The sequence below is a fragment of the Podarcis muralis genome, chromosome 4, assembly GCF_964188315.1.
Source record: "Podarcis muralis chromosome 4, rPodMur119.hap1.1, whole genome shotgun sequence".
NCBI lineage: Eukaryota > Metazoa > Chordata > Lepidosauria > Squamata > Lacertidae > Podarcis > Podarcis muralis.
In genome coordinates this window covers 3,495,175-3,508,907 of record NC_135658.1, presented here as the reverse complement: position 1 = coordinate 3,508,907, position 13,733 = coordinate 3,495,175, and the positions used below count along the sequence as shown (strand labels likewise).

General features: G+C 49.8%; 2 protein-coding genes across 2 annotated transcripts in view; both read right to left on the bottom strand.

The window, feature by feature from the left end:
- Positions 1-13,733, bottom strand: part of LOC114595233 (uncharacterized) — a 99,660-nt gene that overhangs the window by 69,180 nt on the left and 16,747 nt on the right. The gene's annotated exons all lie outside the window — the stretch shown is intronic.
- LOC144327429 (uncharacterized) overlaps positions 1-13,733 on the bottom strand; it is a 60,414-nt gene that overhangs the window by 29,956 nt on the left and 16,725 nt on the right. The window contains exons 5-10 of the mRNA XM_077926766.1: positions 6,160-6,222; positions 5,146-5,227; positions 4,780-4,862; positions 3,229-3,355; positions 1,559-1,608; positions 639-765 (exon numbers count right to left, since the gene is read on the bottom strand). Coding sequence (XP_077782892.1) covers positions 639-765; positions 1,559-1,608; positions 3,229-3,355; positions 4,780-4,862; positions 5,146-5,227; positions 6,160-6,222 — 532 coding nt within the window. The remainder of the gene's footprint in view (positions 1-638; positions 766-1,558; positions 1,609-3,228; positions 3,356-4,779; positions 4,863-5,145; positions 5,228-6,159; positions 6,223-13,733) is intronic.

Genomic DNA, 13,733 nt, shown 5'->3' with positions numbered 1-13,733 from the left:
GAAGACATCTGAAGCCAGCCCTGTTTAGGGAAATTTTTAATATTTGATGTTTCATCGTGGTTGTAATCTTCTGCTTGGAGCTGCCCAGAGTGGCTGGGGAAACCCAGTCAGATGGGCAGGGTATGAACAAATTATTATTACTATTATTACTATTATCACTATTATTACTATTATTATCTGAGTTTCGAAAAGCCTGCCTGTTCTCTGGGATGGATTTTGTTTGGCCTAGTCATGGCATCCCCTCCATCCCCAATGCCAGCTGTCTCTTTGGTTAACCCAAGATTGACAGGAGCAAAAACAGAAAACCTGACAGAGGTTACTTATCTTTCCCAACAACTCTGAAGCTGACATTTAAGATGGCCTGGGCAGTCCAGCCCAGCCCGATCATGGTATAAAAAGGCAGGACTGGAGGAAGACTGTTCACAGAAAGAATAGTAATTTGTTGTTCAACCCAGCAAATTATACCCAGCCAGATAGGCGGGGTATAAATAATAAAGATGATGATGATGATGATGGGGGTGTTAGGATCCCACGGGTTGTAGGGGACACTGTTGAGCTCTGTGAAAATAGATGAGGCTCATCACAGAGGCATTTTTTGAATTTCCAGGCAGATAGGACGATTCCACAGGGAGCCTTACCAAGAGAGGCCACAATCCCACGATTCTCCTCCCTGACATCCATATGCAGAGCTCTCTGGTCAGGATCCAGCAACGCCCACGCCTCATCCGTGAAACGAACAGCAGCATCTTCCAAGCACACTGGACCCTGAAAGAAAAAGGGGAAAGTCCTCCTCTGAGACAGCAGAAATATGATCCGCTACAGAAAACTCGGTTGTGTGTGTGACATGAATGAGCCAGCTCCCAGGGGAGGAAGCAGCCAGGGGGAGAGAGGGTTACACGGGAGTCAACTCCCCCTCCCTTTGGAATGCAAACTGAAAACAAGAGTTCAGAGAGTCATATTGTAAGAAAATCACTATATAAGATATGGAACAAATATAAAGATCTCTTAGAACCCAAAACCCCCTGGTGAACCTCCCCATTGGAAGCCATAGCCATTAAGAAAAAGAATATGCAAAGCGATTGGGCAACGTACAGAATGATCCTGGAGGAAAATAACAACAAACTAAAGTTGAAAGAATTTGGTAAAATTAGAACCTATTTAACAGATTGACTACAATATTTCCAATTAAACGAAAGATTTAGTTTAGATAATAAAAAAAGGATTTGCAGATGAAACTTCCAAATTTGAAAAAGGACTCCTTCAATCCAAGAACAAATATATTTCGAAAATGTACAACCTCCTCCTGGATTGGGAGGTAAAGGAGGAGAAAGTGAAAGAATCTATGATTCGCTGGGCACAAGATTTAGGCCACAATATATACATGTGTCAGTGGGAAAAACTGTGGAGAGTTGACATCAAATTTACTGTATGTATGAACTTAAGAGAAAATGTTTTGAAAATGTTATATAGACAGCACTTGACACCAGCAACACTAGCCAAAATATATAAGAACAGGTCAGACTTATGTTGGAGATGAAAAAAAAGAAATGGAACTTACATGCATATGTGGTGGGAATGTGACAAGATTAAAGATTTTTAGGATACCATCTGCAATGAGTTAAAGAAAATGTTTAAGATTTCATTCCCTAAAAAACCTGAGGCGTTCCTATTAGGTCTTATGACACCAGAAATCCACAAGAAATACAGACCATTATTCATGTATGCCTCAACTGCAGCAAGGATTTTAATAGAAGAAAAAGGAAACACGACATCATCCCCTCAAAGATTGAATGGCAAGCCACATTGATAGAGTACTTACAATTAGCAAGGAGAACGGGGTCAATAAGAGGAAATACAATACAAGAAGTAAATAAGGATTGGTTAATAATTAAGGAATACCTCAGAGGGTACTGGAATAGTAAAAGTTTTCTGGCAGATATTGAAGGAGCCTTGTAATACAAAGTACATGTCAGATAAAGTTAAATTAAGTTAACAAAAAACAACGTTGTGTAACTGTGTAAATAACAGTTTATTTGAAAATTAGTACAATGGGTATAGTCGGAAGTTTCTTTTCTTTGCTGACTGAAATATGAGATATTACTATGTTTTTTTACTCTATTCATACTTTTATTCCTTTTTCTTTTCTTTTCTTTTCTTTTCTTTCCCCCCTCTCCCTCGCTTTTTCCTTTTTGGACACACAGCTGTCCATGGAGGTGCAGGTCAATTCAGTGTCTAGGGCAGCTGTCTACCAGCTCCATTTGGTATGCAGGCTGAGACCAAATAACACCAGACCTGAAAGACCTACACTGGCTCCCAGTACGTTTCCGAGCACAATTCAAAGTGTTGGTGCCGACCTTGAAAGCCCTAAACGGTCTTGGCCCAGTATATCTGAAGAAGCGTCTCCACCCCCATCGTTCAGCCCAGACACTGAGGTCCAGCTCCGAGGGCCTTCTGGTAGTTCCCTGCCAGAGAGAAGTGAGGTTACAGGGAACCAGGCAGAGGGCTTTCTTGGTAGTGGTGCCCGCCCTGTGGAATGCCCTCCCATCAGATGTTAATGAAATAAACAACTATCAGACGTTTAGAAGACATCTGAAGCCAGCCCTGTTTAGGGAAGATTTTAATATTTGATGTTTCATCGTGGTTGTAATCTTCTGCTTGGAGCTGCCCAGAGTGGCTGGGGAAACCCAGTCAGATGGGCAGGGTATGAACAAATTATTATTACTATTATTACTATTATCACTATTATTACTATTATTATCTGAGTTTCGAAAAGCCTGCCTGTTCTCTGGGATGGATTTTGTTTGGCCTAGTCATGGCATCCCCTCCATCCCCAATGCCAGCTGTCTCTTTGGTTAACCCAAGATTGACAGGAGCAAAAACAGAAAACCTGACAGAGGTTACTTATCTTTCCCAACAACTCTGAAGCTGACATTTAAGATGGCCTGGGCAGTCCAGCCCAGCCCGATCATGGTATAAAAAGGCAGGACTGGAGGAAGACTGTTCACAGAAAGAATAGTAATTTGTTGTTCAACCCAGCAAATTATACCCAGCCAGATAGGCGGGGTATAAATAATAAAAATGACGACGATGACGATGATGATGATGGGGGTGTTAGGATCCCACGGGTTGTAGGGGACACTGTTGAGCTCTGTGAAAATAGATGAGGCTCATCACAGAGGCATTTTTTGAATTTCCAGGCAGACAGGACGATTCCACAGGGAGCCTTACCAAGAGAGGCCACAATCCCACGATTCTCCTCCCTGACGTCCATATGCAGAGCTCTCTGGTCAGGATCCAGCAACGCCCACTCCTCATCCGTGAAACGAACAGCAGCATCTTCCAAGCACACTGGACCCTGAAAGAAAAAGGGAAAAGTCCTCTTCTGAGACAGCAGAAATATGATCCGCTACAGAAAACTCGGTTGTGTGTGTGACATGAATGAGCCAGCTCCCAGGGGAGGAAGCAGCCAGGGGGAGAGAGGGTTACACGGGAGTCAACTCCCCCTCCCTTTGGAATGCAAACTGCAAACAAGAGTTCAGAGAGTCAGCCTGCAGCCTGCCTGAGGGTCAGTGAAGAACAAAACACAGCAGTTAGAAAGGAAAGCAATTTAGAGAGCAGGAAAGACCATGGAAGTTTGGCTGCTTCTGGGCTCACTGGAAGCCCCATCCTTAGAAGAGACATCCTTCCATCCTTCCAAGCATTCCAGTTTGCCTGATGAAAGGATCCACTTTCTCCTCTCCTCGTGAGTTGTTCTGGGGAGTTCCCTCCCAATGCCCTACAGCCAAATTCAAGAGGTTCAGGGAGGTGTGGAGAGGGGGAGGGATGGGGGGCAGGCCCCATTTTGCAGCTGATGGGGCTGGTTAGGTGAATGCTGGCCACTATTTGTTCTCATTTGTACACTTCTTAGAAATTTTAGCATTCAATGAGCAACATAGAAATACAAGAAGCCTAGTTTGGATGGCCATCTGTCTTGGATTATCTAGCCGAGACTCCTGCAATGAGGGGGGTTGGACTTGATGACCCTTGGGGTCCCTTTCAACTCTAGGAATCTATGAAAACAGCAACTACTGATGAATCATAGTGGTGACGTTCAGAAGGCTGGTATAGCAGAGTTAAATGGGCAGGAAATCCCACAGTTCACAGCTGGAGTTAACTCTTTATCAGCAATAACACGATATTTGCAGACTTGGCTGAGTTTCAGACCTAATGAGAACAGCAGCTCATTCCCTGAGCATCTTCCTCAATGAAATCAGTTGCAGAGAATGAAGGCCGCCGGCTCCCGACAGCTTTCCAAGTCCCCTCCTCTCTGGGGTTTCTGGCAAGTGATTGAACAGTGTGCCAGTGTGCAGCCTGCCTTTGCTCCTCCATTGTCAGACATCTCCTGGCTCTGAGAGACAAGCAGGGAGGGTGGATTCTGGCAGAAGGAGAGGGAGCCCCCAGTGGCTCCTCCTTCTCCTGACTCACCTCTGCCTCTCGACCTCCCTCCTCCCACTTGTCTCCTTCCTCTTCTGCCTCTGATTCTGCACTGCATTTTGCCACAGAGTCTCCCAGCCCACTAAGCCCTGTTACCCCTTCAGCTTCTGACGCCTCCTCTTCCCAGGCTTCTCCCTCTTCTCCCTCTGATCGCTCATCCTTCTTCCACCTCCACTCCTTGGGCTCTCAGCCATCTTCCCTTCCTGGTTCCCCAGCTGCTTCCTCCCACCATACCTCTGTGCCCAACCAGTCCATGACATTGCTCCATCCCTCAGCCTCTGTCCCCACAAGGCAGCTTCCCCTGACCTGATCTGGTTCCACAGCCACTGCTTCCCTTCTGCCCCCATGAAAAGGCGGATCAGGAGGTCTTGCTGGCATCATTCTGTCACCTGCAAGAGAGAAAAGGTAATCAGGTTGCCAGGAGTGCCTGATTCTCTCACAGGTGAAACAGGGCATCTCTAACTACAGATGGGCCTTTGAGAAAGCTTTACCTGCTGAGAGCATTTGGACGTTTGTGCCCATTTCATATGTTAGTTAGGCAGAAATACATCTCCTTTCCTCTGGGCCCTGGATCCCAAAAGTCCCCCCCCCAAAAAAGATGAAAAGAACCCACAGATGAGTGGAAAACCAACAGAATAAGACTAAACGGAGAAAAGCCACCTTCCTCCTTACCCAGTGGCCTCTCTCTGGTGTCCAACGGAGGCCTCTCTGCCTCACAGGAATCCAGGTCCATTACTGCAAAGAGATCCTTTCCCTGAGAAAGAAACAAGGATTCAAAACAGAGAAAATGCATGAAGTCAGAACTGACTGACAAGGAAGTCATCAGTATCTTGTGAATAATGGATGTTTGGCTCTAGTGGGGGTCCTCACCTGGGGGTCCTCAGAAGTTGCTCTCCCCCCACCCCCACTCCCCTGCTTCTGTCTCCTTTTATTGCACTTGGACTCTCTCCTGCTCTCCAGGCAGACTCCTAGGGTGGGGTCCCTTTTTCTTTGCTCCGAGGGCCAGGTATGCATCTGCTCAACCCCCTGAGGGCCCAGTGGGTGGGGCCAAAGACATCTCCCTTGAAATTTAGGTGGGTAAAATTTATTATTATTATTCAATTAGATAGCTTAACCCTGGAGGCTCAGTGAGTAGCAGCGCCCATTTCCGGCTGGTTTTCCAGCAACAATCCCTTTGGGACAGAGAGGATGTGGTCCTGGGATGCCATGCTCTGGGTGCGAGGGGATTGCTGCAGTGGCTTCCATGGGGAGCTGCCCTTGAAGAAGAGTCAGAAACTGGTACCCAATGCAGCAGGCAGACTCTGGGCTGGGATCCCTCTCTTTATCCCTGGCCTTTCTCTCCCACCTTTTTTTTGGGGGGGGGGGGATAGTGTCCACCTCCTGCTCCAGCTTTGGAAAACCATTTGCACATTTGTTGTGTAATCGGACTCCTTTGATTAAAGAAATGAGATTTCGTGGGAGAGTCATTGTTTTTCTGAAGGGGGGGGGGCGGAGGGCCAAATGAGTTTGGGACCCTCTGATCTGCAGGAAGGAGAGCGTGGCAGACCTGGCCCCTCCTTGGCAGGACCCTCTCCTCCCCCCTGACTTGGGGTCCCCCCCCCGCAGGAGCAGATCTGCCCCCCCAGGCCCCCTCCCCTGCTGCAGTCCTGGGACCCCCACCAGATCCCAGAGAGAGAGGAGACTCACCAGATCCCAGGAGAGACAGCGATGCAGGAAAGGACTGGGGAGGGAGGGGCCTTGGCTCTGGAGGACCAGCCCCCCTTGCTTCCTGTCCTCTCTAGGAAGGCAGCTCACTTCCCTTTAACCCTTGCCAAGCCCAGCGTGCCCATCTCTCCCCTCCGTGTTTTTCTTTCTTTCCCACTTCCAGAGATGCTTTTGGGGGACCCCCCCCTACTTTCCATTCCTTCTAGCGCAGTGATGGCGAACCTTTTAGAAACCGAGTCCCCAAACTGCAACCCCAAACCCATTGATTTTATCGCAAAGGGTCAACACGGCAATTTAACCTGCGTATCTCATTTTTCCTGTGTTTTCACGTTTCTTCTTTATGACTGCTGTTATAATAAGTAATCCTTCATAAAAATTATTGCATTACATTCCTCATTAAATTATCTTTCCGTTGATATATGATTTTATGGTATAACTCAGTGCTTTTTTTCTAAAAAAGAATGTTTAGGGTACTCTCATTTTGTCTCAAGAAAATCACCACCAGGGGGAAATAAATACAGTTCTAATCTGGGAAAATAAATACAGTGAATTTCTTCTCCTGTTAAATTCACAAAATGTTTAGGGGTATGCGTCCCCACAGAAAAAGCCTTGGTATTACTCCAAAACAAAGTGGTGTCATGAGCCATCAGACCTCGGAAATACATTTTGTCCAGAAGGTTCCACAATTTTGGCCGCTAGTGTGCACTGGAGGGCTGGACTAAGAGACCCTCTCCCAATTTTTAATATGAGACAATAATGATTGTCTGCATGCACACATAAAAATTAATAGAAATAAATAAACCCAGCCAGATGGGTGGTGGTGTAGCAAATAGTCAGGCCAGTCAAATGAAGAATTAAAGGAAGAAAGTTAAGTTTGCCGGCAGCAAGCAATGGCACGGAGGAATAAGTTCCGTAGTCCGGCCCCTCCCAACAGGGGAGGCTTCCCTTTATACATTCTTGAATCAGGTCTTTATCCAATCAAAAGTTACAGCATTAGACATACAGTGGTACCTCGGGTTAAGTACTTAATTCGTTCCGGAGGTCTGTTCTTAACCTGAAGCACCACTTTAGCTAATGGGGCTACCTGTTGCTGCCACCACACTATTTCTGTTCTCATCCTGAAGCAAAGTTCTTAACCCGAGGTAATATTTCTGGGTTAGCAGAGTCTGTAACCTGAAGCATATGTAGCCTGAGGTACCACTGTACTCTGATAGATGCAATAGATTCTGCCTAGAGACAAAAACTGCTTTGCCTGGAGACTGCGTTCCAGAGAGATACATGAGGTTCTGCCTAGAGATAAGGCCTGAGGAGTCGGACATGACCCTTCCCTGTCCTTCCTTGGTAATCCTTATCAGCCCATCTCTGGGTGTCTCTGGGCAGTGGGTGTCTGAGTGTCTGTACCGGATATGGGCCTGGCCTAGATCAACCCAATGGCTGCCTTGCTTAACATTTTAACTCCCAAAACGCCTTCCCTGAGCACGTTGCCATAGTGGTGGTGGTGGTGATATTTTGCCGTTTCTTCGGCTGCCCTTTGCTCATAGCCTTCAAGGAATGAATTCCTCCGTTGATGTTATGTACTGAGTTGAATAGGATCCAAACTGCAGCAGTCTGATTGGTCCTAGAACAATAGGATCCAAATTGCAGCAGTCTGATTGGTCCTAGAACAATAGGATTCAGAATGCAGCAGTCTGATTGGTGCAAGAACAATGCAGCAGCATGATTGGTTGGCAGGAACCACCCAATCATGCTCCAGATATAAGTGAATCCACAACCTGATTGGCTTACAGTAGAATTCCAGAATTAACCAATCATGTGCAGCCCATTGTGTAAATAATGTATATAAAACAGATACTTTGAGGGGACTTTCATTCATTCCTCCTCACCACTATGAGCTGAATAAAGAGCATGAAATCACTTTGTGACTCTGAGTATATTTCACTGGCGACGAGGATGGGATCCCGCTGAGCTGACTGCTACACACAGCACCGCAGCACCGCCACCTGCCGCACCGCTGCCTCGCACCGTGTATCCAGGCTTCAGCTCCGGGACACAAGGAACTCAGAATGGCAACCGACAGCAGCTTCTTGCCGTTCAACCCAGAATCTGGAGACTGGGAAGCGTACGCCTCCCGTTTCACCTTCCTCCTAGAAGCCAAAGGGGTCACCGATGAAGAAGACGCCAAGAAGAGGGCGATATTCTTCAGCATCTGCGGAGGGGAGACATTTGAAATCGCCCGGGCTCTCCTTGCACCTGAAGACGTCGCTACTGTTCCATATAAAACAATAATGGAACAGCTGAAGGGGCACTTTTCGCCGCAGCCCTCAGTGGTGGCTCGTCGAAATGCCTTCTACGCAAAGCGGCAAGCCCCTGGGGAAACCATAACTGGGTTTGTGACCTCTCTCCGCCAAGCTGCCCGGTTCTGCAACTTCTCAGAGCTGGAGAACATGCTTCGTGACCGCCTCGTCGGTGGCCTGAAGGATGAGAAGCTGCAACGATGCCTCTACGCTAAGAAGGACCTAACGTTCCAGGTCGCTCTGGAGGAGGCCCTGGCAACGGAAGCTGCCAAGAGGTCGACGCAAGAGGCACGGCCAAGCCTGCCACCCCAACCGAGGGTCCACCATGACGACCTCACCGACAACTCAGGATCTGACAGGGAGGAGGTGCACCGAGTACTGCAGCGCACTCAAGCAGCCCACATACCACAGCTGCCTCGACGAGAAGGAGGGAACTGCGCAAGCTGCGGGGAAAGTCATGAGAGGAGGACCTGCCGTTTCCGCAACGCAGAGTGCAGGCAGTGCAGAAAATTGGGACACATCGCCCGGGTGTGTTGAGCTCGGCCCACCCGACGCCAGGCATCAGATGACCAATCCAAGAGCTCCAGGTCCCGGGGCCCAACGCACCAAGGCAACTCTACGGAGCTCACGGACTTCCAGGTATACCAGTTGCCCCACCCCAACGTAGAGAAAATTTATGTAGAGGTACAGATAGAGGGGGCCCCATGCCGCATGGAGCTAGACACGGGTTCAACTCTATCCATAATCTCGGCAAGGACCTTAAGGAAACTGTGTCCTACTGGGGGTCCCAAACTCAGGCCGGCCCCATTCACCCTCCGGGACTTCCAGAAACGTAAGGTCCCTACAATGGGGGTGGGGACCTTCAGGGTGCAATACCGAGGGCGGACGCGGCAACTGGACTTGCTCGTGGTCAAGGGCCCCTACATCAGCTTACTGGGATTGGCATGGTTTGGACCACTGGGGCTAGCCATCACCGGGTTGAACCACACTACCTTACAAGTGGACGTGGATGCCATCTGCAAGGAATTTCCAGGGTTTTTCGATGGGAAATTGGGACAGTATACGGGCCCCCCCATTGCTCTACAGCTTGACCCCGCAGTACAACCAGTCAGGCTCAAGGCCCGCCGGGTCCCGTTCGCCCTGAAACCCCGTATAGACGAGGAATTGGACCGGCACGTGGAGCAAGGAGTGCTGGAGCCGGTGCCTAATGCCCCCTGGGAAACCCCAATCGTCACACCCGTCAAGCCTAATGGTTCGGTCCGCATCTGCGCAGACTACAAATGTACCATAAACAAGGCCCTCACGGCCCATGCATACCCAGTGCCAGTGGTCAGCCATGTCCTTGCCACCCTGGCTGGGTCGAAAATTTTTGGCAAGCTGGACTTGGCCCAAGCATATCAACAGCTGCCAGTAGATGAGGCCACAGCAGAGGCACAGACGATTGTGACGCACAGAGGAGCGTTCAGGGTAAAGCGGCTGCAATTCGGGGTCAGTGTGGCACCAGGCATATTCCAGAATCTAATGGACTCGCTCCTTAAAGGGATTCCTGGTGTCACCCCCTTCTTCGATGATGTGTTGATTGCCGGGCCCACACCAGAGGAGTTTGAGGACCGCCTCCGCACCGTTCTGCACCGTTTCCAGACGGCGGGTCTCAAGGTGAAGCGGGAAAAATGTCTACTAGGAGTGCCTCAGGTGGACTTTTTGGGATTTATGGTGGACGCAGAAGGGGTCCACCCGACTGGGGACAAGGTACGGGCCATCTGTGATGCCCCAGCACCCAAGAGCAAGACTGAACTTCAGGCCTTCTTGGGACTATTGAACTTTTACCATTCCTTCCTTCCCCACAAGGCAGCGGTAGCAGAGCCCCTACACAGACTCCTGGACAAGCGGGCCCCTTGGGTGTGGGGCCAGCGCCAGGAGGCTGCATTCCAGGCAGTCAAGGACTTGCTTGTCTCAAACTCGGTCTTGGCACACTTCGACGAGAGGCTGCCGGTGGTGCTAGCATGCGATGCCTCGCCCTATGGCATTGGCGCTGTCCTGGGACACCAACTCCCGGATGGAAGAGAGGTACCGGTGGCATACTTTTCCCAGACACTCAACGCAACCGAGCGGAACTACTCGCAAATAGACAAGGAGGGTCTGGCAATCGTGAAGGGAGTAAAAAAATTCCATGATTTCTTGTACGGGCGGCCCTTCACCGTGGTGACTGACCACAAGCCGTTGCTTGGCTTGTTTGCCCCCGAAAAGCAGACCCCCCAAGTGCTGTCTCCTCGCGTCCTCAGGTGGTCAATTTTCCTTGCCAGCTACCAGTATGCACTGATTCACCGCCCTGGGAAGGCGATGGGCCATGCGGACGCCCTCAGCAGGCTACCACTACCGGAAACAGGCCCCGACCCAGCACCTGCACAAGAGGTTATGAGCCTGGAGCTGCTTCCCGACCGCCCCATTCAGGCACAAGAAGTCGCACACCATTCCAAGAAAGATAGGGTCATCTCCCGGGTCCTGGACTGGGTGTGGAGGGGATGGCCCAGCAGCAGCCCTGGGCCAGAATTCGCTGGCTACACAACCCGCAAACATGAACTGTCGGCTCACAAGGGGTGCCTGTTATGGGGAAGCAGGGTCGTTGTTCCCCAGCCCCTCCGCAAAAGGGTCCTCACAGCCCTACACGAGACACACCCAGGGGTAGTAAGAATGAAGGCCCTTGCCAGGAGTTATGTGTGGTGGCCAGGGATCGACGGAGAGATAGAGGCCTGGGTCAAACGCTGCCAGGCCTGCCAAGAATCCCGCCCAGATCCCCCAAGGGCCCCAGTCCAGTCCTGGGAGTCCGCCCGAGCACCATGGTCACGCCTGCATGTGGACTTCTTCGCTGGCCCCTTTCAGGGGAAAACATTCTTCATAGTGGTGGACTCCTACACCAAATGGCTGGAAGTCGCACTGGTACTGTCCACTTCCACGTCCGCAGCCATCCGGGTACTACGCAGGCTGTTTGCAACGCACGGGCTCCCTGACACTCTCGTCTCAGACAACGGGACTGCATTTACGTCAGGAGAATTCCAAACCTTCACAGCGCAGAACGCCATCCGCCACATCCGTTCGGCGCCATTCCACCCTGCCACCAATGGCCAAGCAGAAGGCATGGTGCGGACCACCAAGGACACCCTTCACCGCATGACGCAAGGGGATTGGGAGTACCGCCTTGCCACATTCCTCCTAGCACAGCACAGCACCCCCAGCTCAACGACTGGCTGGAGCCCTGCTGAACTACTAATGGGTCGGCGCCTTGCAATCAGATTGGACCGCCTTCACCCCGATAGAGCTCAGGATGAAGTAGTGGTGGGGGAAGGCAGGAACCCCCGGACCTTCGAAGCCCAGGACCCAGTGTACGCAAAGAATTTTGGGGCAGGCCCAGCATGGGTACCCGCCACAGTCACCAGGGTCACTGGCCCCGTGTCATACGAGGTGCTAATGGATGGGGGGCAATGCTGGCGCCGCCACTGCGACCAGATACGGCGACGATTCCCAGGAGAAAACCAGGAGGAGGAAAGGTCAGAGGAGTCCCAAGGGAACAGAGGGGCAGTGAGGCCCATAGAGCAGGAGGGGCCAGCAGGAGAGGCAGAATCAGTAAATACAGAGAGGACCCATGAGGCCAAAAGGACACCGGAACCAGAACCACGACTGAGCAAGCCGGTTGCGCCAGACCAAACAGGCCCATCACAGCCAGCATCCTTGGAACACGAGCCAGAACCTGAACCCCAGACCAGGGAACACCACAGGCCGCAACGCACACGTAGGCCGCCGGCGTACCTCAAGGACTATGAATGCGACCTCCCGGCAGGACTGGAACTTAGAGGGGAGGGGTGTTATGTACTGAGTTGAATAGGATCCAAACTGCAGCAGTCTGATTGGTCCTAGAACAATAGGATCCAAATTGCAGCAGTCTGATTGGTCCTAGAACAATAGGATTCAGAATGCAGCAGTCTGATTGGTCGAAGAACAATGCAGCAGTATGATGGGTTGGCAGGAACCACCCAATCATGCTCCAGATATAAGTGAATCCACAACCTGATTGGCTTACAGTAGAATTCCAGAATTAACCAATCATGTGCAGCCCATTGTGTAAATAATGTATATAAAGCAGATACTTTGAGGGGACTTTCATTCATTCCTCCTCACCACTATGAGCTGAATAAAGAGCATGAAATCACTTTGCGACTCTGAGTATATTTCAGTTGGCTTCCATGGGAAAGCCCAGCGAACATGTCAACCCAGCAACCCCTTCTATTGTTGCCGTCTTTATGCTTACTGGCCTGGGAGTCAAGCCCTGCTGAACTCAAGGCAGCTTACTCCCGAGTAGGAAAAACAGACTGGCGAGCCTCTCGCTCGGGCAAGGAGGCTAAGGCCCTGCTGGGATTACAGTGCGCGTGCCCACAGAGAGGGCTCTAGGTTTGCCACTTTGCCATTTCGTCAGCTCTCATGAACTCTTAACCAGGAGGCTAGCGGCTGCCAGAACCTCCGTTGCTCCAAAATAGAAAATCTTATTTATTTCAGTTATTCCATTTATATTCCACCTTTTTCCCCCAAGGTCACCCCAGGGAGCTTCATGGCTGGGTGGGGATTCGAACCCTGGTCCCCCAGGTCATAGAGTCCAAGACCCAAACCTCTACTCAACACTGAAAACCTTACATGATGTCCAGATTTCACTTTGGTATAGAAATATGTGGATTTCAGCATTAGCTGAAAAAATAACTTATAAATTACTTGCTGCCAAAGGCTCAGATGACCCTGTACAAGTCCCATGATATCTGGTGGGATTTTATCTTTTATCTTACCAGCTGCACTGGCTCCTGGTGGAGTACAGGGCCAGGTTTAAGGTGCTATATTTTAAGCTATATTTTAATCAATTGCTTTTTTGTTTTTTTTTAAAATGTATTTTATGTTGTGTATTGAGTCAAAGGATTTTATATCTGTATTATTATTGTCTGTATTTGCATTTCATAGAATCAAAGAGTTGGAAGATACCACAAGGGCCATCGAGTCCAAGCCACTGCCAAGCAGGAAATGCCATCAGAGCAATCCTGACATATGGTTGTCAAGCCTCTGCTTAAAGACCTCCAAAGTAGGAGACTCCACCACACTCCTTGGCAGCAAATTCCACTGTCGAACAGCTCTTACTGTCAGGAAGTTCTTCCTCATGTTTAGGTGGAATCTTCTTTCTTGTAGTTTGGATCCATTGCTCCGTGTCCGCTTCTCTGGAGCAGCAGA